The sequence below is a fragment of the Puma concolor genome, chromosome B2 (genome assembly GCF_028749965.1).
Source record: "Puma concolor isolate L17-30 chromosome B2, mPumCon1.1.hap2, whole genome shotgun sequence".
Classification (NCBI taxonomy): Eukaryota; Metazoa; Chordata; class Mammalia; order Carnivora; family Felidae; genus Puma; species Puma concolor.
In genome coordinates, this window is record NC_141671.1 from 144352386 (window position 1) to 144377760 (window position 25375).

The 25375-nt window shown below is 50.7% G+C and overlaps 1 protein-coding gene across 5 annotated transcripts in view; it reads left to right on the plus strand.

Moving 5' to 3' along the window:
- SYNJ2 (synaptojanin 2) overlaps positions 1-25375 on the plus strand; it is a 103695-nt gene that overhangs the window by 44773 nt on the left and 33547 nt on the right. For 4 of the 5 annotated variants that reach the window (XM_086708237.1, XM_086708235.1, XM_086708234.1 and 1 more), the window contains exons 5-11: positions 3007-3090; positions 13985-14046; positions 18550-18646; positions 21102-21274; positions 22777-22858; positions 23611-23760; positions 23836-24001. In XM_086708237.1, the coding sequence (XP_086564363.1) occupies positions 3007-3090; positions 13985-14046; positions 18550-18646; positions 21102-21274; positions 22777-22858; positions 23611-23760; positions 23836-24001 (814 nt within the window). Of the gene's footprint in view, positions 1-3006; positions 3091-13984; positions 14047-18549; positions 18647-18713; positions 20915-21101; positions 21275-22776; positions 22859-23610; positions 23761-23835; positions 24002-25375 lie in introns of those variants that run through there. The other variant, XM_086708238.1, reaches the window with a different exon arrangement.

Here is a 25375-nt window from a genome sequence, read left to right on the forward strand (position 1 = left end):
ACCAAAAAAGTCCCTTTGGTCTACCAAAAGTGAAAAAGATGAAAAATATTTGGCTATTGAAGATAAGGCCGCTGATTAATCCAGGGAGGGCAGGATGACTATGTGTCCTCCCAAGAATGCAGCAGACTCGGAAAGAAGGGGCTTGTAAATGCCTCACCTGGAGGTACAAGTTCAGCAAATAGAAGACAAAAGTGTATCTGCTGGGTTGTGAGTCTTCCTGCATTATCCCTTTCTCTTCAGGGTCGCTGGCTTTCTGCTCCCACCACTCTGTGAAAGGGGCTTCTCGGAGTTGCCAAGACAAGACCGGGGGGGGTCCCAGGCCTGGCCTTGCCACCACTTAGCCATGGTGGACTCCCTCCCACCGCTTGTCTGACCCTACACTCCCTGTCCCCACAGCCTAAGCCCTGCTCCCCCAGTGCTCTGACCCTGCCCTGGTCAGTCGTCAGCAGGGGCCTCGTCCACACTCCTGGGCAGTGCTTCCCTGGCCTGAAGAGCCATGAGCCGCTGCCCAGCACCGGGATCCCCTTCCCTTGATACTCATTTACTCCTCCCTGGGACCAGACGGCAGTAACTCCATTGAGAGAGGGAAATCGAGGCCCAACGTGGTTAACATGCCCAGGGTCACCCTGCAGGGCACATGGAAGCTGGCAGGTGGAAGGTGCTGTCCCAGAGCCCACGTGCTGACCCGCGTTCACACTCCACCCTCCTCTCCTTCCCCTGGGATCCAGATGCCCTCTGTGAGTTGAGGCATCAGTCTGCCACTAGTATTAAAACCTATGTTCTTTAGCTCAGAAAAGGAAAGCACCACAAATCCACTGCTGGTGTTGGATGGTCGGGTTTGTCTTACTACCTTGGGAACAGAGAAGGTGGCCCTGATGATGAACAGGACACAGAACTAGAAAGTCTTCATGTGGGAGGGAGCAGTGGAGAAATCCAGGGGCATCTTTCCTTCCTCTCCCAGGAGTGGGGTCTAGGGTGTGGGGACTCTCGGCGGGTGTTTTCTGAAGCTGGTTCTGCCTGTGCAAGTTCTAGCTCAAGAGGAGCGTGGTCTAATGCTGGAAATAGCTCCATTAGCATGTGTTCAAGTGAAGGGTCATAGTTCCAAAGCTTAAATCATGTCCTGGCACTGCTGAGGGCTATCTTTATAGAGAAATGTTGGCTAAATTGGTTTCTTTCTCAGCATTCTGGATCCGTATGTTCTTTCTTTATTTTTATTTTTTTAAGATTTTTAAAAATGTTTATTTTTGAGAGAGCGTGAGCAAGCGCACAAACAGGAGGGGCACAGAGAGAGAAAGACAGAATCCCAAGGCAGGTTCCGAGCTGTCAACGCAGAGCCTGACGTGGGGTCAAACTGTGAGATTATGATCTGAGCCAAAATCAAGAGTGGGGGACACTCAACCAACTGAGTCACCCGGGTGCCCCCGGACCCATGTGCTCTTTTATTTTTAATTTTTTTAAATATATTTTTAAAATGTTTATTTATTTTTTTTTTTAATTTTTTTTTTCAACGTTTATTTATTTTTTTGGGACAGAGAGAGACAGAGCATGAATGGGGGAGGGGCAGAGAGAGAGGGAGACTAAAATGTTTATTTTTGAAGGAGGGAGAGGGAGAATAATTGGGGGAGGGGCAGAAAAGAAGGAGACACAAAATCCAGAGCAGGCTCCAGGCTCTGAGCTGTCAACACAGAGTCCAACACGGGGCTCGAACTCATGTTGCTATGAGAACATGACCTGAGCCGAAGTCAGATGCTTAACTGACTGAGCCACCCAGGCGCCCCTAGACCCATATGCTCTTAATCTCAGGGTAGCCAGTGATGCCTATGGTAGTTTAAGCAATCTGCTTTCTCCTTTTTCTTTCTTTTTTTGTTTTTTGGTTTATTTTTAGTAAAATAGTAAGGGCTAGCAAATTTGCTGGTAGTCAGTATCTGGAAACAGAGAAGTTCTTAACCAGTGCTTTTCCCTTTGGAAATTAGGGGATAGGAGTTTCGCTCAGCTCTGTGGCTGCCAGGCTCGTCATTCCTGTTGTCTGGGGACCTGCAGTTCTGATGTTCAGGTCCTGCGCTGCAGAATTACTAATGCATGTGTGATCTGAGCGTGATCTAGATGCATGGAAAGCTACCCTGTAAGGGAGCAGCCTGGTAAGAAATGGAAAGGATCAGCAGGGTTGGCCAGGCTGGCCCTGCCAGGCCAGGGTAGAATTACTCAGATAAAGGGCAGTGCATCTGATAACTGCCACAGTGTCCCCTCGTGATGCTCGGACCTGCACTTTTTGTCCCTTTAAAACTCCCCAGCACTACGGTTTGAGGGGGCCCGCGGGCACATGAGGAGTTGGTACATTCTGCAGTAACCGTGTGTGGGGGGGGGGGGGGAGAGGAGGTGGTCTGTTCTTTAGCGTGTAAGTATCCTCTGCTTCCGTGCAGCGTATGTGGACTTAGTGGCGGGTTGAAGAACACGGTGGCACAGGGCCAGGAGCACCTACAAGTTCAAGCCTGCCTTGTCAAGTGCAGGGCTGACAAGTGTAGTCACCTAGGTCTTTTGGCTGTAGCTTGTTCATTTCATCCATCCTTTTCCAGTTGCCCGCTGCTACTTGGCTAGGTGACAAGGTGAAAATAGAAGGCTCTAAGGAAGGTCTCAGTTAAATTCCGGAGTACTTTTGCTTCTGTTGCTGAAATGGGGTGTGGGGAGGCCTTGCTGGGCTTTCCAGGGAGCTGGGAAAGGCCGTGTTTATTCCCGGTTGGCTGCAGCCCTCCCCCGGAGGCCCCAGGCCCGCTCCAGGCTCCTCTGAGGCTGGTCAGCCGCCAGCATGCCCGTGAGCACACAGGGCCGGCCTGTGGGTCAGGGAACAGCAAGGCCACGTTGGCCGGAGGAGCAGAGGGCGCAGAAGTCCGCTGTCTGCCCTTCATTCTGGCCGGTGTCGGGTCTCAGGCGGCCGGATCCCATTACCCGGCCCCAGGACATTCAGTTTCATTGAGGAATACTTTTCCTTTATGTTTCCTTGCGGTGCAGACGATTTACATGGATGATGGAGTGTCGTCTTTTGTCCAGATCAGGGGCTCCGTTCCGCTGTTTTGGGAGCAGCCAGGGCTTCAGGTAGGTAATGAAAAGAGTAAGTCCACCTTAAAGGGAAAAAAAAAAAAGTAAGTATTATTGTTCACCTGCCCTTCTCTTCCGAACAGCTGTGGTTTGTTTCTTTTCACCGTGTTTCCTTCACAGTGCGGTTTTGAGGCTTGTTCCTCAGCCCAGTTGGATTGAACTGAGCTACCAAAGTGTGAATACCTGTGTGCACCTGTACACGCATGTGTGTGTCGTGTTTATATACAGAAACGTATACATTGTATGTAATTTTCTGATCCTAAGCTTGCTGTTGATGCAGGTGAAGTGGGAAGGAAGGTCTTTGCTGATAAGCGAGCCGTATAACGTAATTGAGTAGAATTACTTTGTTAGTCCCCAGGTTGAGTGTATTGAGAACTTGGCCAAAGATGGTTTTGGAGAGCTGTGACCGTCATACAGGGCTTTAAAAGGTTTTCGGGCCGTAGTGGCCATGCAGCAGGTCTGATGTTTGGAGATGCTTATTGTGGGGCCACGTGAGAATTGCATGGAACATTCCCATGATTTCTAAAAATACACCTTGCGGTCTAAAACGGCTGGGGTCAGTGCCAGAGGTATTTGGCATTCTGTCTCCTGGGAAGAGTTCAGGGTGTGGTGTTGCCACGTTCCAAGAACACGCTTGTCGTCAATGGAACTCTGCACTGCCTCATCCAGTGAGTTCCTTCCCAGGAGGGTCATGGACCAATTGGACCTGAGGCTCCTCACCATCGACCCCAGATCTTTCTCCCTGGCCTGAGTGATCGTCTGTGTGCTCAGAAGACCTCTCTGCCCAAGTGTGGCTTTGGCTCCTCTTACCGAGGGCTCTGTGTGATGGCGGTTGGGTCGTCAGTGGTGCCTGAAAACGCTCAGGGCCATCTGCCAGGTTCTTGGGGGTGTTTGACACAGCTGGGTCTTTCCTGGACCTTGACTTGACCCCATGTCAGCAGAAGGCACTTTGTCCACATGGCTGTCATTGTGCAGTGAGGTGGAGGGATGAGTGTCATGTGGGGTGTGACCTCTGGGGAGGGGGAAGCTTTTTTAGCATCAGTCTTTCTATCCGAAAGGAACAGCGAAGACGTATGGGGATGGCTGGTGGCATTGAGTGGTGGCATAGAGAGGCACACGTGAGGATGATTGTCACATGGAGAATAGTTCATCCCGAAAGAGTTAGTTTTTTTTTTAATGGCTTTATTGTGATACAATTTACATGCCATAAACATCACCCATTTAAAGTATACAATTCAGGGGCGCCTGGGTGGCTCAGTCGGTTGAGCACCCGACTTCAGCTCAGGTCATGATCTCGTGGTCTATGAGTTTGAGCCTTGCGTTGGGCTCTGTGCTGACAGTTCAGAGCCTGGAGCCTGCTTTGGATTCTGTGTGTCTCTCTCTGCACTTCCCCCACTCGCGCTCTGTCTCTTTCTCTTTAAAAAAATTTTGAAGTGTACAATTCAATGGTTCTTAGTGCATTTACACAGTCATATAACTATCGTCATGGCCTAATTTTAGAGGACTCATCCCCACCAAAAGCCCTGTGCCCACTGGCCGTCACCTCGACCCCCACCACCCTCCCAGCTCTCCCCCAGGCCTAGGCAACTGCTAGTCTACTTTCTATCTCTATAGATTTGCCTGTTCCAGAACAGTCCAAAAGGGTTTTTGAAACTTGACTTTCTTTAGATTCAGAGTTTTCCTTCTGAAACTCCTGGAACTCTGTATTTAGCAAATGTCAAATGATGGGTAAAAAGGAAGCAGGAGACCATGTTGTGTTTCCTGTGACGATTTTAAGAAATCCAGAAATTGGGGGCAATCATGGTAGTCTTGGGATTTGGGAAGGAGCCTTTGAAATTCATCCCCTTCTTCCTCGCACCCAGTCCTGGGTCCTTCTTCCAAGATCTCTGAGATGCTGAGTTCCTCCTTGCCTTGCACGCTCTGTGTCTGTCTGCAGGGCGTTGCAGGGGACGCCCCAGAGTGAGTCTGCTGCCCCAGACCTTCGAGGAGGAGTCCCTTGTGTCTTGTCCGAGGCATTCCGGCTCTTTGGGATCTTCCATCCCGTTTTTCAGACTCTCCATGTTCTGGTCTCCGTCTTCCCAAAGCAAAGCAACACTGGTTTGTCAGTCCCCTAACTTTGGTCCCCGGCCTGACCCACTGGAGGCCCCAGATGCAGCCTGACCCTGCCATGAAGCAGCTGTCCCTCCATCTGACACGGGCAGTGTCCGTGGGGCTTGGCTGGCCCGCTTTTTGGCAATGATACCCCCTTTTAGACTCATAACACTTGTGCTTCTCCAGAGCCTCCGTGGTTTCTACAGAATAGGTTTCAAAAGGCTTTAGTGTCCATTAATCTTATTAAGGATTTGCTAACCTTTGGGTCTGACACCCGTGTTTATCCTCTAAATCCCATCCACCATCAAAGAGAGATTAGATCATCTTCACAGGGGACCAGGGGGCAGCTTTCAGTGATGCTCTGCAGTGCCCCTCCCTGAACTCTCAATAGCTAAGCCTGAAGATTGATTCTGGTTGTTTTTCTCCATTTGGAACCCCCTGCCCCCTTCTTAGGTGACTTGAAAGATGCAAAGATTTTTGGGTGAATGGTTCGTGTCTTAAATTGGCGGGTAGCACCCTCACGGGGCTGTCCCCGGGAACCAATGAGCCCTGCCGGGTTTAGGGCATAGGGTGGGGGCAGGCAGAGAAGACTCAGAGTGATGAGTCTGCATGGTTTCACGGCCACGGTGCTTTCCTTGTAAACTCCTGGATGTGGTGCCATTTCTGGCAGCCGTGTACCTTTAACAATCTCATCTTTACCATGTAAATAGGTTTACAGTTTATAAATCACCACACTGAAATTTCACCCTTGAAGCTAATGGCTCTCTTGGTATGGTTAGACAGAGAGTATATTTTTTAAACTTTTAAAAAAAATTTTTTTTTAATTTTTAAAAATGTTTGTTTATTTTTTGAGAGAGGGAGAGACAGAACGTGAGCAGGGGAGACACAGAATCTGAAGCAGGCTCCAGGCTCTGAGCTGTCAGCACAGAGCCGGACATGGGACTTGAACCCATGAACTGCGAGATCCTGACCTGAGCCAAAGTCGAACACCTAACCGACTGAGTCACCCAGGCACCCCTGAGAGTATATTTGTAATATACTCTTAGTCCATTGAAGATTTTGCTCCCCATGTCACTTTAAGAATTTTTTTAAAGTTTATTTATTTATTTTTAGAGAGAGAGAGAAAGTGAGGAGGGGAGGGCAGAGAGAGAAAATCCTAAGCAGGCTCTGCACTGTCAGCACAGAGCCCGATGCAGGGCTCAAACTCACAAACTGAGAGATCATGACCCGAGCCAAAATCCAGAGTCAGACGTTTAACTGACTGAACCACCCAGGCATCTCCCCCCACCACCTCCCCCCGCCCCCCGCCAAGTGTCACTTTAGAATCTTCCTCCCCTGTAACATGTGTGCAGAAATGTCTCGCAAAGGTGAATTAGGTCTCTGTTTTGAAGCTTCATATGACATCACCAGCCGGAGGAGGATGCACAGTAGATTCGTCCCCTTTGTCCTTCCCACCTTGCCTACATTCACTTCCTCCCTGTTAGACCCATTTACTAGGCTTCTGGAATGTGGCACCGTGTGTGCTCATTTGTGTGGTTGTACTTCTTTTTTTCGTTTTTGGTCCCAAAAAGGATCTCTATAAGCCATCACAACAGTTTCTTTCTTTCTTTCTTTCTTTCTTTCTTTCTTTCTTTCTTTCTTTCTTTCTTTCTCTTTCTTTCTTTCTTTCTTTCTTTCTTTCTTTCTTTCTTTCCTTCTTTCTTTCCTTCTTTCTTTCCTTCTTTCTTTCCTTCTTTCTTTCCTTCTTTCTTTCCTTCTTTCTTTCCTTCTTTCTTTCCTTCTTTCTTTCCTTCTTTCTTTCCTTCTTTCTTTCCTTCTTTCTTTCCTTCTTTCTTTCCTTCTTTCTTTCTTTCTTTCTTTCTTTCTTTCTTTCTTTCTTTCTTTCTTTCTTTCATGAAATTTATTGTCAAATTGGTTTCCATACAACACCCAGTGCTCATCCCAAAAGGTGCCCTCCTCAATACCCATCACCCACCCTCCCCTCCCTCCTACCCCCCATCAACCCTCAGTTTGTTCTCAGTTTTCAAGAGTCTCTTATGCTTTGGCTCTCTCCCACTCTAACCTCTTTTTTTTTTTTTTCCTTCCCCTCTCCCATGGGTTTCTGTCAAGTTTCTCAGGATCCACATAAGAGTGAAAACATGGTATCTGTCTTTCTCTGTATGGCTTATTTCACGTAGCATAACACCCTCCAGTTCCATCCACGTTGCTACAAAGGGCCATGTTTCATTCTTTCTCATTGCCACGAAGTACTCCATTGCCATCACAACAGTTTCAAAAATAATGAAGAGGTTGGGGTGAGGGAAAGATACTTGTAATGAAAAGGAACCGAACCCAGGATAGAGTTGCACGTGTACCGCGGCCCCCAGGTCTCGTGTGATTGTATGCGGCTCCTTACCAGCAACCATCACCGAAAGAAACAAGATCACAAGGCAGCTTCTCATGTGATTCCAAGCATAAACTTTACCAGTTATGGGACCTGGTTGCCATTCAAATTCTGGCTCCCCTTCTTAGGGACCGTATACTTTCAACGAGTTTTTATCTCAGGAAAAAAGTTCTTATCTCAAAAAAGAAAGCCCTGAGAAGTTCCTATTTTTGCTAAACCTTAGTTTACTCTTCTGGAAGTGGGGTTAACAATCGACCTCCGGGGGTTATGGAGCTATCATAGCACACAGTAGACTTCAGTGCAGTGTCCAGAACCCGGAGAGCACGTAAGTGGTAGCTGTTGGTATTGTTAACATAAAAAATAATATCCAGGAGAAGAGAACACAAGTTGCATTGGGAGAGCGTGGCTCTTTGCACCCAGAGAGTGGTGTGAGAGCTTCCCCCGTCTCCATGAGGCCTGTGAGGTGGGGACAGTGTGCACGTACCTCTCTATCAAGACAGACCCAGTGACCAGGCTCACTGAGCATCTATGGGTACGTGGGGGTGCTTCACATCATAGCCCGAAGGGGACGGGTCATGATGGTGTTGTGTGAGTAGAGCCCATGAGAGAGGAAGGCCAGGATCCCTGAGGCCGCTCTGGGGAGAGCCAGCCCCCCACTCCCAAGCTGAGGGGGTGGGTGTCTGAGCCGACTCGGGAGGGAATCAGACAAGGAAGGCAGCCTTGCAGAGCTGTCTACACGTGTGGGCGCTGCAGCCTGGGGGTCACAGTGTGTCCAGGGAGCAGCATGGCTTTCTGCCTGCAGCCCAAGGCAGGGGGGGCCACGACCAGAGGTCAGACTGGAAAGGCAGGCAAGGGCCAGATCAAGATGGGCTCTGCATGTTACGCTAAGGAGCTTACGTTTTACTCCAGGAGCTGCTGAAGGAAGGGTGCTCTGATGAGGCTGCACTTTAGACTCGCCCGGGTAGCTTACAAAACTCCTGATACCCAGGTTGCATTGCTAGCCCAATTCAATCACAACGTCTGGGGGTGGGAGCCAGGCATCAGTACTTTCTGAAGACCCTTAGATGACTCCAGTGTGTGGGAATGTTTGAGACCCACTCAGTGATTGGTTGATAAAGCAGATTTTTTAGTGCCAGGAGAGAGAAGCTTGGATTTGTAGCATTAGCCCACTTCTCTGATGTGAAACTCCTGTCTTGGCCAATTTCAAGCTACCAGCTTGACATCATTGCACTTGACGCTGGGAAGTGTTGCACACGCGGTCTGCAGGTGAGGTGGAGGGAGCTGGCTGCAGCGCGGTGGACCACGGCGTGGACAGGTTCTGGGGGTGGGGGACCCGCCCTGACACAGACGCAGGAGGTTTCAGTGTGGAGGGGGGAGACCAAAGGTAAAGACCGCCGGCGGGACCGTTGCAGGGGTCCAGAGGAGAGCGTAACTACGGGAGGCCAGTGGTGCACGGGGACAGGTGCCAAGATGCCATTCGTGGTTATGGGACTTTCTCAGGTGCCGAGCAGACTCTGCTTTGACTCACGCAGCCACGCATCCCTGAGACTGGCTGTCCCTGCTGCCGACTCCCCTACCTCCATCTGTGGTTTCTAGCATAAACTAATGGCGTCAGGGACCAGCCAGGACCGATTGGCCAAGCGTGCACTTACCGCGGAGACTCGGAGGATGGTGAGGAGAGAGAGGGGATGCTGAAAGCAGCGGTGGCCGTCAGTCCCAGTGCACCTACGCCAATGCTGGTTTCATTCTAGCCCCCAACTGCAGCTCCCCTGTACGTGTGTGCGTGTGAATCGTTTTATTATTTGAGTATACTTGACCTACAGGATTATGTTAGTTTCAGGAGTACAACCTAGTGATTCCCCATCTCTACTTTCCGCTTTGCTGACCACAGATGTAGCCACTGTCTGTCCCCGTACCAGCTATTACAGTACCATTGACTGTATTCCCTATGCTGTGCCTTTTATTCCCATGCCTTACTCAGCCTATGGCTGGAAGCCTGGCCCGCCCCCTTGCCCCATTTGGCCCGCCCCCTCCCTCCTGAGGCTCCTCCTCAAGGCTTCTGACACACAGTGGCCTCAGGACTGTGTGACAGCACAGAGGAGAGGTGCAGGTCAGTGTCAGCAGGACAGATGTGACGGCTGGATGTGAGGCCTAAGGCGACCAGACCAAAGGGGTGCTGGTGGAAGGGTGGTCTCCTGAGAGAATGTCCCAGGCTTGGCTTCTGCCTGGGGCCCTTCCACTCCAGGAGGCCATGATGCCTCAGGAAGCAGGGCGCCCGTGGCCATGGCGGCTTGTTTCCTTGTTGGCTCACAGGCATCTGCACCCCGAGCAAGAAGGAGTCGAGGGAGATGAGTGGAAGTCAGAGCCTCCTAACCTGGAGCGCACCTGCGTGCACACGCGCGTCCCCTGGAGGAATCGGGTGCACACACTCCGATTCCTTGCCCCACCCCCACAGATTTTCATTCAGTCTGAGAGTTTGCGTTTCTTTTCTTTTCTTTTTTAAATGTTTATTTATTTTGAGAGAGGAGAGCAGACGGGAGGGGCAGAGACAGAGGGTGAGAGAGAATCCCAAGCAGGCTCCACATTGTTAGCACAGAGCCTGACATGGGGCTCAAACTCATGGACTGTGAGATCATGACCAGAGCTGAAATCAAGAGTGGGATGCTTAACCCACTGAGCCACCCAGGAGCCCCAAGAATCTGCATTTCTAACAAGCTTCCCTGGGGGTGCTGAAGCTGCTGGTCCAGGAACCACACTTTGAGAAACACTAGAGCCGGGGATCCATTCTGCCCATTCACTGCCCTGGTCCTTCGTTGTGGGTGGTGCCCTTGATTTCTTAGTGTTCTCAGGAAGGTTTGTCGTCAGCAGTGACACTGCACTGACTGCTGTGGCGGACAGGAACATGCCTGTGGTGGTCCTGTCTAGCCCCATCCACATGGATGGTTATCAAAGTCTGGAGTGACGGGGGCAGGCCAATGGCACAGGGGGACATGCCATGGCCCAAGCAAGCTGTGCCCTCTCCACTCTGGGAGACTCCAGATTGCTTTCCGTCTGGTCCTCGCCTTCCCCAAACCCACTGATGTGCTTGGGAACCTGCTACATCTCGTCCTATTACTCTGCTTGTCCTCAGTAGCTGTGTAGGAGCACAGTGCCCATCAAATCACTTGGCACTTGTTACACAGACTTGTTAATAACCTTAAAGTGTGTTTCTGGCCTCTCTAGACCAGGGGCATTCAAGGACAGGGAATTCTGGGTCTCCCATCTCTTGCCCATCTCTCCATGGTACCCGGCGTCACATTGACTCCAGGTGGCAGGATGAGCTCACGAACTCCATTCTGGACTGAGTAATTGTTGTAATGGAGGAACGTAGAGCGCAGGGGTTGGACACTCTTGAGTCCCATCATCTGTGGCTGAAATTTCTACCTGTGGGAAGAAGAAACTTTGGGTTATGATTCAGGGAGAGGCAGATGCATCCAGTAACAGAACTTGTCATGACTTAAAACCAGGCTTCTGAACCCTGAACCATTGTTTCTCTACTGTCCCCTTACTGTGTTCCTCTGGGAAGGGTTCTAAACACAGCCGCAGCTTATCCAGGGGAGACTTCTTGCCCTGATGGACAGGCTGACTCACAGCAGGCAGCCCCTTCTGTTGGGTTTTAGCCCTCAGGGATCTCACAGATGGTGGCTGAGAGGAGCTTAGCCCTGCTTTCTGCAGGCGCCTGCCTTATAAGATCAGAAGAAAGACAGGAGCTGACTGGCCTTAGAGTGCAGGATGGAGTAGTCTTCTCAGAACTCGGGCTGTGGAAGTTTCTGGAATTATCACATTTCCTCAGCAAGGGATTGATGCCGTTGGGAAAAAGAGTGCAGAATAAACACAGTGGCAAAATGAAAGCAGTTGGTTTAGCCTTTCGTAAGAACTCCCAAGATTACTTAGGACCAAAAGCTACTTGGGACTTTATTTGTAGAATCGTTTAGACAGACACGCCTAATCTCAGTAATTTCTAAGTTATTCCAGTCACCTGGAGTGGCTCTTTCCTCAGGTATGAAGAGGGACAGATGTATTACCTGTGACGGTAAAACTTGTCAATAACACTCCCCCCACATTCGGTAATGACTATGTCTGATGGTGCAGATGAATCCAGTGACAGTATGTTCGTAATGTTCAACAACAAGCAAAGCCCAACAATACACTTCAAGAAACTTTCTATCTTTTTCAACGTTTATTTATTTTTGGGATAGAGAGAGACAGAGCATGAACGGGGGAGGGGCAGAGAGAGAGGGAGACACAGAATCGGAAACAGGCTCCAGGCTCTGAGCCATCAGCCCAGAGCCTGATGTGGGGCTCGAACTCATGGACTGCGAGATCGTGACCTGGCTGAAGTCGGACGCTTAACCGACTGCGCCACCCAGGCGCCCCAAGAAACTTTCTATCTTAAAACGATGCCAGGCCTGGGGCACCCGGGTGGCGCAGTCGGTTGAGCATCCGATTCCCGCTCAAGTCGTGATCTCATGGTTCAGGGGTTTGAGCCCCACGTCAGGCTCTGTGCTGACAGCTCAGAGCCTGGAGCCTGCTTCAGATTCTTTGTCTCCCCCTCTCTCTGCTCCTCCCCTGCTTGTGCTCTGTCTGCCTCTTTCTTAAAAATAAAAATTTTAAAAAATTTAAAAATAATTTAAAAAAGATGATGCCAGACCTACAGAAAAGTTGTAGGAACAGGAGAGCGAACTCCCATGTGTCCTGTCCCCAGATTCTCTCTAGGTTAGCCTCTTGCCCCCCACACCTGCTTTCCCTTATTTTCCGAATCACTGAAGAGTACGTTGCACACACATCATGTCTCCTTACTTAGTACGTCAGGACGTTTTTCCCAAGAGCAAATGTGTTCTCTTGCATCACCGCAGGAGAGGTGCACGCTCAGCACGTGTACAGTGACACAGTGCTCTAATTTAACGTCCAGTCCACGTTTCAGATTTATCAGTTGTTTCTGTAGTGTCTGCCGTGGCACTGTTACCCCTTCAGTCCGGGATCCAGGCCAGGACCCCGTCCTGCATGTAGCTGTCCCATCTCTAGTCTCCTTTGATCTGGATCAGTTCCTCTCCCTTCCTGTCTCCTGTGACATTGACATTTTTGGGGAACACATGTCTTCTTTTCCTTTAAGTTGGAAGTGCCTCAAGTGGGGGTTTCCAGGGGTTTCACTGTGATCAGGTTTAGGGTGTGGATCCCTGGCACCACATCCTTGTCAGGGTGTCCCATCTGGAAGCCCACGGTGTCCGTGTGCCCCCTCGTTAGTGATGTTAATTTTGGTCACTCAGGCAAGGTGCTACTCCATTTCTTCACTTAATGTGTCATCTTTTTCAACTAATAAGCCTCCAGGAGAGACTCTGAGACCATGAAAGCATCCTATTCCTCATCAGCCTCTCCCTTAACATTTATGATCAGTGGATGGTTTTTGCTGAACCATCCTTTACTATGGCGGCTATAAAATGATTTTTTTCCCCCACCACTCTCTCCACATTTATCAGTTGGTGTTCAGCTGTAAGGAAGAGCCCTCCCTTCTCCCCCATCCACCTGCCCACCTCCCTGTCCGCTCATTCATCCAGCCAGCCAGCTGACTCTCATCCGTGTAGATTCATGGATTCCTATTTTATTATCAGATTATAATCCATTGCTGTCCTTTCTAGTTTAGTGATCAAATTGTCCTAGATTTGTCCAGAGAGAGCCTTTCAAGCTGCCTCCAATAACAATATACAGTTGGTTTTTTTCTCATTTTGAGTGAGAGAGTGAGCATGAGTGGGGGAGGGGCAGAGAGAGGGAGAGAGAGAATCCCAAGCAGGCGCCACACTGCCAGCACAGAGCCCAATGCGGGCTGGACTGGAACCCACAAACTATGAGATCATGACCTGAGCTGAAACTAAGAGATGCTCAACCAACTGATCCACCCAAGTGCCCCATAACACTATATAGTTTTATAAGTTTATTTTTTAAGCTTTTGATGTTAAATAGGTAATTCTAAATAATAAGGCAAATTAGTTTGCAGGTAGCCATAACTCAGGTTTTAGGGGGGGTTAGGGTCTCTGGAGTTGCAGAGGAGGTTGAGAAGTAGTTTCACGCTCCCTGATTGGCTTAGCCTCACCTCTGCTCTGCAGGTCTGACATGGGCCTCATGCACTGACCCTGAAGTATCTCTTCTGCCTTTGGAAGAGTTCCAGCGGGTGTGGTCCATGCAGCGTTAGGACGGGGCTGCAGCACAGCCAGGCTCGGGCTTTGAGACCCAAGTTCAGCGCTGGTCTACCTGATCTGTGAATAGGTCATAGAAGGGCGAGAGGCTACAGCCTGGCTGGCACTGGGGGCGACGTGGGAAGACCATCACTTCCTAGGTTCACGGAACGGGAGGAATCACTAATGTTATTTCTCTTTGCTTTAGGTTGGCTCTCATCATCTGAGACTCAATAGAGGCCTAGAAGCCAATGCCCCTGCTTTCGACAGGTAGGGTTGTCTGGGACCATCCTTGGGAGTTGTCCCCCTGCCCCATCAGACAGTGGCACAGGGACAGCAGGGGGAGGGGGCCGCCCCAAACCCCGGACCTGCATCTGCCTTTTACTTTGGTTCTTTGCGCAAGAAGGGAGTTTACAGAACGGGACATTTAGTGACTCTCGGAGTTCCCTGAAAGTTCATTAATACTGAGGTTACACTTGGCAATTATTTTATCTGCCCAGTTCCTTCTTAATGAAGCTTTATTCCTTTGTCCTAGTTAACAAGGGATAATCTATAGGATATTTGTAGCTGCTGCTTTTTCTTTTAAAAGTAATATATTTCAGGGGTGCCTGGGTGGCTCAGTCGGTTGAGTGTCCGACTTTGGCTCAGGTCATGATGTCGCAGTCCATGAGTTCAAGCCCCGTGTTGGGCTCTGTGCTGACAGCTCAGAGCCTGGAGCCTGCTTCGGACTCTGTGTCTCCTTCTCTCTCTGCCCCTCCCCCCGCTCATGCTCTGTCTCTCTCATTCTCAAAAATAAATAAGTGTTAAAAAATTTTTTTATATTTCAAGATTTGAAAAGCTATAATATAGAAGGTATAAAGTGAGAAGTTAAAAAGTATTCTAACTTCCAATTCCCACTACTAAGGATTTCACTATTAGCTTTTTACATAGCATTCTAGAAAAACATTTGGCAGATAGAGATTTCATTTTTCTTTTTTTTTTTTAATGTTTGTTTATTTTTGAGAGAGAGAGAAAACACAAGCAGGGGAGGGGCAGAGAGAGGGAGACAGAATTCCAAGCAGGCTCCGCGCGGTCAGCGCAAAGCCCAACGCGGGGCTCGAACTCACAAACCGCAAGATTGTGACCTGAGCTACAATCAAGAGTCAGATGCTTAACCGACTGAGCCACCCAGGTGCCCCTGGAGTTTGTTTTCTGAACCACAAACTGGACCGTTACACAACTTGCTTAAGAACAGCCATCGCTAACCTAAACCATAACTTGTATTTGAAATAGTTAATCGCTTCTTAAGATATTTGCAATTTTGATCTAAATGCTAATTTGAAAAATTAGCAAATGTCATAAAAATTCCAGGAGCGATTTTTTAAAGCATTTAATCCTTCTGCCTGAATCTCCACCTGGACCTTCAGTCTGTGTGCACCCTTCTTGTGTTCTGCAGACGGGTAACAGCAGCCCGACCTTGACCCCTGATGGGTGCGTCACAACCAGCAGGCTTTCCCTCTGAGGACATGTGAAGTCTGCTAATGAAAATGCCGTTGCCTGTGTTCAGAACACTGTTAACGTGTTCTGTGCACTGTGTGCATGGAGTTGTTTGAGGAGACACTGATCTGCATTCAGTGTTCTTCAGAAACGGAAAACATAATTGGAAATGTCCTTCCTCCCAAGCTGACCACAAGTAGGAAGGAAGACACCTGCATGCTGGGCTTGTTTCAAAAGCCTTGTGTTTATGAGCTTTTAAAAAACATGCATATATTTTAAGAACATTTACACCAACTTCAGCATTTTTAAATCCTGCTAGTGTGTATACCCGAGAGGATAAGCCCACTCTTTTCTCACAGGAGCCCCTTCAAGACCGCAAGCCCTTTGGGACACCTGGGTGGCTCAGTTGGTTGCGTCAGACTTCGACTCAGGTCATATAGTCTCGCGGTTTGTGGGTTCGAGCCCCCCGTCGGGCTCTGTGCTGACGGCTCAGAGCCTGGAGCCTGCTTCAGATTCCGTGTCTCCCTCTCTCTCTGCCCCTTCCCCGCTCGTGCTCTCTCTCAAAAATAAATATTAAAAAAAAAAAAAAAAGACTGTAGGCCCTTTGACCAGCAGCTGCCACTGAAAAGGTGGCTGACTGCAGGCTTCCTTCCTAAAGCTTTCTGGCCAAGAGGCAGCTGAGACCGTGTGTTCTCACGGGCAGGGGCCGGGGCAGGAGCTGCCTGGCCTCACGCTGGGTGCTGCCCCGATGCACTCATTTCCGTCGCATGGGGAGCGCGGGCATCCGATTCTCTAGCAGACCCACCTCAGTGGGTGCTGGGGGTCCCCCCGAGGAGCTGGGCCATGGGTCCCTGGAGGTGCCCCCCATCTCTGGCACATCAGGGGGCTCTCAGGAATTTCTCTGTTCTGTGATGTGCTTGGTCCAGAGTAAATCCCTTATGCCCCCACCTGCCCCCACACAAATCCCCTTTCCGTGGGTAGTTTTAGCCCCACAGAATACCTGTGGCCGGTGCCGTACCGTTCAGTAGGTTGTTCACTACTGCCTCTTGCCCACCTGCCGTCTGTGGGAGGGAGGTGGGGTCCTTTGGCTGTGTGGGCCTGAAGGGGATCTTGTCTTGCTGGTAGAGTTTGGATGGAAGTATTAACCCTTTTCTGGGGGCGGTGCCTGGGTCTCACCCGTGCGGGACACTGGACCCCTGCTCCTTCCTCCCAGTCTTTGCCCGGAGCTGCCCGCATCTGCAGTTGTAGGTGGACATTGCCGTCCCCTCGCTTCTGCCCTCAGTATGAGAAAGATGCTGTCCAACAGAAACCAGCCTGACTTCTAATCCCCTCCCACCCCAAGTTTTCCACAGAACTCCACTCAACGGTGAGATGGGCAGGCAGGGGAAGGACCCTGGGTGCACAGAGCAGGGAGGCCAGGCTGAGTGTCTTGCTGGCCTTAGTGTGGCTCCCCCCCCCCCCGCCCCAGAGCCCTGAGGGGAGTCTTAGCTTCTCACCAATCAGTGTATTATCCTGCTTCAAAATGAAAAGGAAGGAAAGAAAACCCAACTCCTATGTGCCAAGCGCTGTGCTTGTCACTTTTATTTGTTCTTTTAGTGCTCAAAACCATTTTTTGCAGGAGGAGGATTAGCTTTATGGTACAAAGGACTCACTCAGAAGGGATGAATAATTTAATCAATGGTGCTTGGGCTGTTGACATGAATGATGAGCGATATCGTTTCTCATCCACCTCTGGGTTTGGAATCCTTTGAGACGCAGGTGCAGTCGCTGCGTGGGGCGGGGGTGGGGGGGCAGGGGTCACACGCCAGCCTGATCTCTGACAGGCTGCACTGTGGGAGGCAGCTTGCACGCGTGGCCACTGTGGGCTTCCGCACATTTCAGCCGTGAATCACCAGTGCTCACTCCGTGACCGGCAGAGCTGGGCAGCTCAGACTTGCCACCAGAGCAGAGGCCCCTCCCCGTTGGCTCCGTGGGTCTGACCTCTGGCCGGGACATGGCTTCCCCAGGCAGGCAGACTCAGGAGAGTCCAGAGGGGCTGAGCCACGCACATCCCGTTTCTTCTGGTACCTTCACCAGGGTTGCTGCCGTGTGGCACGCCCTGGGGACAGAGCCCGGGCTTGTGCGGCGGCCCTGACTGCGCCAATCTGATGGAGCCACACCTCTTCGGGTGGGTGGGAGTTGGGGGGGCAGTTCAGGATCGCAGGGAGGGAAGGGCTGCCGGGAGCATCCCTAGAGAATTCCCACACATGGAGCTAGGAGCTCGCCCTTAGCTAGTCAGCAGATGACCTAAATTCAAACTGCCCCGTTCAGGATCCATATTCTACTATACTGTGCTATCCCTCGAAGTTGGCATGAGAGGATTTTTTTCCTTTATTGGGCTAACATTGGTTCGTTTGTGCTAATCAACTTAAAATGGGTTTATAAAAGAAACATACCCTAGAAATTCAGAAAATACAAGAACGTATAAGGAAGAAACGAATTTTAAGTCACGTAAAATTCCACCACTTTTAACGGTGTGGTGTGCCATCATCGTCTAGTCTTTTTTCCATATTTAGGCAAAAGACTGCACGAGGAAAATACAGTTTACATCTGCTTGTTGCATTGTCTTCTCCCTGTGTTTTATTTAATTATATTTAAGCATTCCTACCATGATTAAGATTATAAAGTTAACTTTTCAAAAGCTGGTAATAAAGGATAAATATTAGTCTCTCCCCAGTATTTCAACATTTGTATTTTTAAAAGTCCTTGATCTATGAATATTTTCCTAAAGCTTGAAATTTTACTGTGCCTTCTTGTTTGGGTTAAACATAATGAAATATAATGTGCTTAGATAAAAAACACTGAGGTTAACAGCCCTCCTACCAGCTTTTCTGGTTTAGAGAAGGAAGGTACCAAGTGAAATTAGAGATTAATTTCACAGACGTGCATGTTGCCCTTATGAAGCTGTGTTAGCTGTTCTAGATTTAACGGGGGTACTTTACAGGAAGTGCGGCATATCCTCTGTCTAGTGTTCTGCTTGTTTAGAAGTCTGATGTGCTGTAAGTTCTTCTTGGCCCGAGCCTTTCATGCAAACACACTGTAGACCAGCTTGTCCCTGACAGTGGGGTTGGTGTCTGGGAGAGACTGGTTTTCTCCCCGCACCGCCCCCAACCCCACCCATTTGGTGTCCTGGAGAACAGCTCAGCCCTGACCTCTGGTGCCATGCAGGTCCTTCCTGTACCCTCTCCCCTCGAGGGTGGAGCCGTCAGCCTCTGTCCTGGTGATGTGGGCTGACGGTGCCACCCTGCTCCGTTGTAGGCATATGGTGCTTCTGAAGGAGCAGTATGGGAAGCAAGTGGTCGTGAACCTGCTGGGGAGCAGAGGCGGAGAGGAGGTGCTCAACAGAGCCTTCAAGGTAAAGGCCCTGGGGGTGTTGGGTGAGGGAGGTGAGGGGCCCCTGCTCAGAGGCAAGCTTCTGTGCTGGACTGGGAACAATAGCACTGCTCTCGCCGCGTCTGGGAGTTTTTCCCCATCAGCTCTATAGCCTTAGGTGATTTGGGCTCCTGATGTACGAAATTTAATGTTTATGAGCTGATGGTTAGGGAATTTGCTCAAAGTCAAAACAAAGCGTCTCCCTCCTCCAGCTGTGCTTCCTCCAGACTCACACTGGGGCTTTGAGGGCTCTGCATAGCCAGGCCCCTTTGCCTGGTTCTCTTGGACACACGTACACCTGCACACGTTTGGGCTTCGCCCCGCAATCCCTGACTGCTCAGGGCGCCTGAGCTCCCCTTCCCTTGCTTGGTCTGGCTCTGCTGCTGGTCAGCGCCTCCTGGCGAGCTCACCCAGACACCTGCGGGGCACTCGGTGGAGCTCTTAAGGGTTCCCGCTCAGTGTAAAGCAGGGAATGTTACATGATTTCCTCCTGCTTAACTTCGTCCTTCAAATCTCCCATCCCTGTCTGGGCCGCCCCAGAAAGCAGCTTCCTTTGCCTGGCTCCCCACGGGCTCCCTGAGGCTGTCTGGGCACTTTTGGGGCTGGTGTAAGGGGGAGGGGCCTACCCAGGGAAGGAAACGGGGCCTTCTGTTCCCAGAGCTCCTGTGTGTATTCAGTCTACTACGTGAAAAGTTCCAGAATGAGCCGTGGGCGACCTCCATGCCCCTTTCTCAGTGGCCCATGTCCCTCACTTCACGGAGAGAAGCCCTGTGGTTGTTCCAAGGGCAGGGAAGCCACATATGGGGAGAGTGAAATCGGACCTCTCCTCCTGCGAAGCCTCATGGGAGGCGGTGTTTGCTGCCTTCCTGACCCCTGACCTCTGTCCGGTAGGAGCTGAACCCCAGCGGATGCTCATTTCACTCTGCTTGGAAAAGCCATGTGCTCAGATCAGACTTTCTGGTGGCCAATTTCATTTGGCCAGACCTGCTTTTCCTGTTTAGTGTGTAGCTGTTGGCAACAAACTTGCTGAGCTGTCCCCCCTCCCTACCCTCTTGGCAGCAACGTTGGCAGCTTACTTTAAGGAAAGGGAAAAAGGGAAAACCCAAGAATCTCTTTTCCCTTTATGCCGTGAGCTGTGGGGAGAGGACGTCCTCAGCATCCTCCCGTCAGCTGATGGAAGTGCCCCCTGCTGACGGGCTCCTCTGTCACTAGCGGGGCTGGAGGCAGCCGTGGTCCAGTGGCCCAGCAGGAGGAAGGCGGGCTGGTGGGCAGGTAGGAGGGAGGAGGTGGATGCCACCTGGAGGTGGCCGGCCGGTGTCACATAGAGCTGTGGCTCCTTCAGCCCCGAGGCCCGTGCACCGGCTGCCAGCTTGTAACCTGCAGTCCCTCAGGCCACAACTGGCCACGATGCTCGCTCCAAAATGTAAAGTCGCTAAGAGGTACGCTCGTCAGCTTGGCTGACTTCTTTTTCATAGCCAGACTTTCCCGACGCTCGCAGCCACACACTGATTGGCATTCTGGCTCACAGTGGATGGGCACTTTGAGTTGGAGGGACCACAAGGCTTAAAGTCCTTCTAGTCTTTCAGAGTCATTAGACTCTCTGGACAAGCCTGACCTGAAACTACACAGGAGGGCCTGGGGTGGGACTGACCGGGGACCAGGTGCTCTGGCAAGGCACCCAGTTCATCTTCTATCACGGGACTCTGGAGAGAGCCAAGGAGTGGCCGGGGAGGTTCCTTGTGTGGAAGAGAGGCCTCGGTCAGGAGCACCAAGCTGCCTGGAGCCCACCTGCTATGTGTCCCCATCTCTGGCCCCGCCTCCCTTCCAGGTCAGGTGCCAGCCTGGGCCCACTGGCCCTGGCCACCGGTCACCCCCATCCTGAAGTTTCACTGGGCTGTGCCTCAGGCACCTCCCTTCACGGGGATCCAGAGGACCTTGATGAGAGAACTGGACACCTCTGAGCCCACCCACCTGAGGCTTCACTTGTCAGTATGGGACTGGTTACCAGGGCAACAGGGAGCTGCATTATGAGCTCCACAGCCTGCTGGGCCTCCCTGTCCCTAATGGGCCCGTGGCGCTTGGGTGCCCGCAGAACAGAGTGGTCCTTCCATCATCAGCGCCTGCCCAAGAGTCCTGCGGGAGGGTGATGTCAGTACAGGGCTGTGAGCTGCCCCACGGAGCCAGACCTGCTCTGGCTGTGTTTTGCCCAGGGTGGACCTTCTGCCCTTCTGCAGGCAAGATGCTCTGTGTGGTATGGTCCTCCAAGTCTTTGTTCTTCTCTCTCAGGGTCAGGACCGATGAACGGCTTGGTCCACCATATGCCTTAAAGCTAAACCGTGTGCTCGAGCGAGTGCCCTGGGGAGCCACATGGCTCCAGCTGTGCTGTCACTGCGTTCCTTCCCTCCTTCCCCTGCCACCCTTTCCCTTTCCACTTTCAGAAGTTGCTCTGGGCTTCTTGCCACGCCGGCGACACGCCTATGATAAACTTTGACTTCCATCAACTTGCCAAAGGCGGGAAGCTAGAGAAGTTGGAGAACCTGTTGAGGCCCCAGTTGAAGCTCCACTGGGATGACTTTGGTGTGTTTACCAAGGGCGAGAATGTAAGTCCACGGTGAGTCTCCACCTGCATCCTCATGTTCCCGCCTGGTGACTAGTGGAGTGGCCGGGGGCCTCCGGGGCTGGGCGCCCCCCTTGCTGCTCAGCTGCCCGTGCAGTTTCCTGGAGCACAGGCTCAGGGATGTGGGGGGGGGGTCCCGGGTTCCAGCCACGTCCTTCGCCTTCCCACCTTCAGAACGTGCTCTTGAGGTTTGTGAGAAGATGGTAAGCATGGTTTTCTGGCAAAATAAATGATTAATAAATGGACTAGGTTGAAACATAGAGTTATGGTGACCATAGAACGTATCATCGAGGGGCACCTGGGGGGCTCAGTCGGTTGAGCGTCCAGTTCTTGATTTCAGCTCAGCTCATGATCTCATGGTTTGTGAGTTCGAGTGCCACATCGGGCTCTACGCTGACAGGATGGAGACTGCTTGGGATTCTCTCTTACCCTCTCTACCCCTCTGCCCCATGCTCACTCACTCTCTCAAATAAACATTAAAAAAAAAAAAAAAAAAGAAAAAGAACTTATTGCCCAAACTGATGAAAGCCCACATGAGTGAAAGGGACAGTTGGCATGAGCCCTGTTGCCCGAGGACACTGGGGTCTGGAGTTTCCTGCTCAGAGCTGAGCGGAAAAAGGAAGCCTGCTTTCCTCAAGTCACAATGCAGTCGATCCTCACTTTTCACAGATTCTGTATTTGCAGATTTGTCCACTTGCTAAAATTTATTTGTAACCCCCCAAATCTATCCTTATGGCCCCATCACGGTCGTCACAGACCTGCTCAGAACCGTGAAGAATTGGAGTCACTCAGGGTGTAAGGTGATGCTATGCCTTGTGTTTCAGCACTTCTACTAGAAAGTGTCCTTTCTGTGGTCTGTTTAGTGCCACGTGGTCACATTTTTATGCATCTTATTGGTGATTTCACTGTTTAAAATGGCCCCCGAACGTGGAGCAAGCGCCGCCCGGTGTTCCCGAGCGCAGGAAGGCTGTGATGTGCCGAATGGGGGAAACACGTGTGATGGAGAAGCCGTGTTCGGGTGTGTTATGTGCTGTTGGCTGCGAGTTCAGGGTTAATGGATCGACGATCTGTATTAAGGTGGCTTTACACAGAAATACACATAAAACAAGGTTACATGTCGATCATCTGATGAAGATGTGTGAACAGAGACTCGGGGGAACCTCACCCCGCATTCTTCTAGAAGCAGTAGTTCAGCGTTTGCTGATCTGCCAATGGTACGACGCACGAATTGTTCACGGCAACTTTCTGGAACCTAACTATGGCAAATGATGAGAATTGGCGTATTTTATAATGACCCAGGTGTGCAGACTGCTGAGAGGGTACGTGCCACTCCAGCGGTGCTGGGGTCCCTCAGGGTGTATGCCAGGGGTTCTGGGGGGCCACTAGAATAGGTGACTCCTGGTACCATTTTGTTTGGGAGTCTACAGGCCATTGTTCTATGGGTGTCGTTCCCCTGACCACAACTTGTAACCATTTGCATTTCTCGTTTTCCTAAGTTTTCAGAAAGGCACGCTGCGGATGAACTGTCTCGATTGCCTGGACCGAACCAACACCGTGCAGAGCTTTATTGCACTCGAGGTCTGTCTCTGTGTCGTGAAGCCCCTCGGGCCACCCGGGCCGTGTCCCATGCCTTCCATCAGCAAGATGAGGGTGACATCACTGGGTTAACTTTCTACCTGTGAGGAGGTGGGGCAGAGATGTGGCAGGCATCCGAGAGGTGCTCCTGGGCGGCTGGCTTGCCCATTCACAGCATGCCTTCATCCCATTTGTAGGCACACTTTTGGGAATGCATCCCGGAGATGGTGGCACAGAGGTCCAGGTGACACCTTGAGAAACAGTAGTTCTGTGTCACAATTACCATGCATACAGTTTGGCAGGGGCAGTGTGAGGCTGGCTGAGATGATCGGAAGCCTGGGAGGGAGACCAGAGCCTGTCCCATGGCCCGCTGGCCCAGTGCCTGGGCGACCTCTCCTGGCTCACTGCTGGGAGGAGGGGTAGAGTCACTGCTGCCTGCCAGCTCCCTGCTCGCTCGCCACCCCTCTGTTGCTCAGGGGTGGGGCATCGGGAGGTGGCCAGGAGTAAGGGAGCCAGAGGAGGGCTGGTGGAATGATAAAGACAAAGTTGGACGAAATAGGGGTGGGTTGTGGTGGGAAGTCCCGTTCTTTGCTGTGAGCATTCCTCAGTCTCCAGAGGGGCACAGGGCGACCCAGAATCTGCCAAATAAGGAGCTCCCTGAGATAATGCCTGGTGAAAGTCACCCGAGGCAGCTGTGGCAGCCAGGAGCTTCCAGGTGAGCAGACAGTGACACCTGTCCCTTTCTTGCCACCCAGGTTCTCCACCTGCAGCTCGAGAGCCTGGGGCTGAACTCCAAGCCCATTGCTGACCGCTTCGTGGAGTCCTTCAAAGCCATGTGGTCTCTGAATGGGCACAGCCTGAGCAAGATGTTCACGGGCAGCCGGGCCCTGGAAGGGAAGGCTAAGGTAGGGGCAGACCACAGGGGGCAAGGGAGGGCCTGCACGGGTCCCTCTCACAGCCTGTGGTCTGGCTCACGGCAGGTGGGGAAGCTGAAGGATGGGGCCCGGTCCGTGTCTCGCACTATCCAGTCCAACTTCTTTGACGGGGTGAAGCAGGAGGCCATCAAGCTGCTGCTCGTGGGGGATGTCTACACCGAGGAGTCTGCAGACAGAGGAAGGGTACTCCTGGACAACACGGCCCTGCTGGGTAAGAGGGTTCCCACTCCACTGTATGGAGGTGCCAGCTGCCCTGCTGCCCAGAGGGAGTATGTGTGTTGGGGGTGCTGGCCAGCCCTTCGCCCTCCTCCTCGTGCAATCTCAGATGGCAGGTAGTGACACTCCCCTGAGCTGAGCTTCTGTGCGTGCACTTCTGGCCCTGGCCTCGGCCTCACTGCTTGCAGCTGTGTTTTGTATTCTTGTATGAGACGGTCAGTCATGTGCAGCCGCAAGAGGAGGAGGCTCAGGAAAAAACAGAGTTTATTCCTCAGAAGTAGGGACCTGTAGACTGAAAATGAGATGATGGGGAAAGACGTTTTATGCAGATGAGAACAAGAAGAAAGCTGGTGTAGCTGTGCTCCTAGCAGACAAGAGAGACTTTCAAACAAAGACAAATAATAGACAAAGAAGGGGTCCATTAAACAAAAAGATATATAACACGTATAAGTATATACACGCCAAACATATAAGCTCTAAGATCTACAAATATTAACAGACCGAAAGGGGGGACTTGACAGCAGTACAGAAAGAGCAAGGGACTTTAATACCCCATTTACATCAATGGGTAAATCATCCAGACAGAAAATGAATAAGGAGACAATGGCCTTAACACATTAGACCAGATGGACTTAACAGGCATAAACAGAATATTCCACCCCAAAGCAACAGAGAACACATTCTTCTCAAGTATAGATGGAACATTCTTCAGGATGCATCATATGTTAGGCCACAAAACTAGTCTTAATAAATTCAAGAAGATTGAAATCATATCAAGCATCTTCTCTGATCACAATGGTATGAAACTAGAACTCAATTATAAGAAAACTGGGGAAAAAACACAAAAATGTGGAGATTAAACAACATGCTACTGAAAAACCAATGATGGGTCAGCAAAGGAAGGGAGAAATCAAGAGATACCTAGACACCAAAATAAACAAACAAACAAAACAAAAAACAAATACAACACACCCAAATCTTTGAGATACAGCAAAAGCACTTCTAAGGGGAAAGATCATAACAATACAGGCCTACCTCGGAAGCAAGAGAAAGCTCAAACAGTCTATCTCTACAACTGAAGGAACTAGAAAAAGAAGAATAAATGAAGCCCAAAGTCAGTAGAAGGAAGGAAATGATAAAAGAGTGGAAATAAATGAAATAAGAGATTTAAAACCAGTAGAAAAGATATATAAAACTAAGGGTTGGTTCTTTGAAAAGATAAAACAAAATCGATAAACTTTTAGCTTAGACCATCCACGAAAAAGGTTGCTAATCAGAAATGAAAGAGGAGAAATTAGAGCTGACACCACAGAAATACAAAGGATCACAGGAGACTACTGCAAATAATTCTATGCCAACAAATCAGACA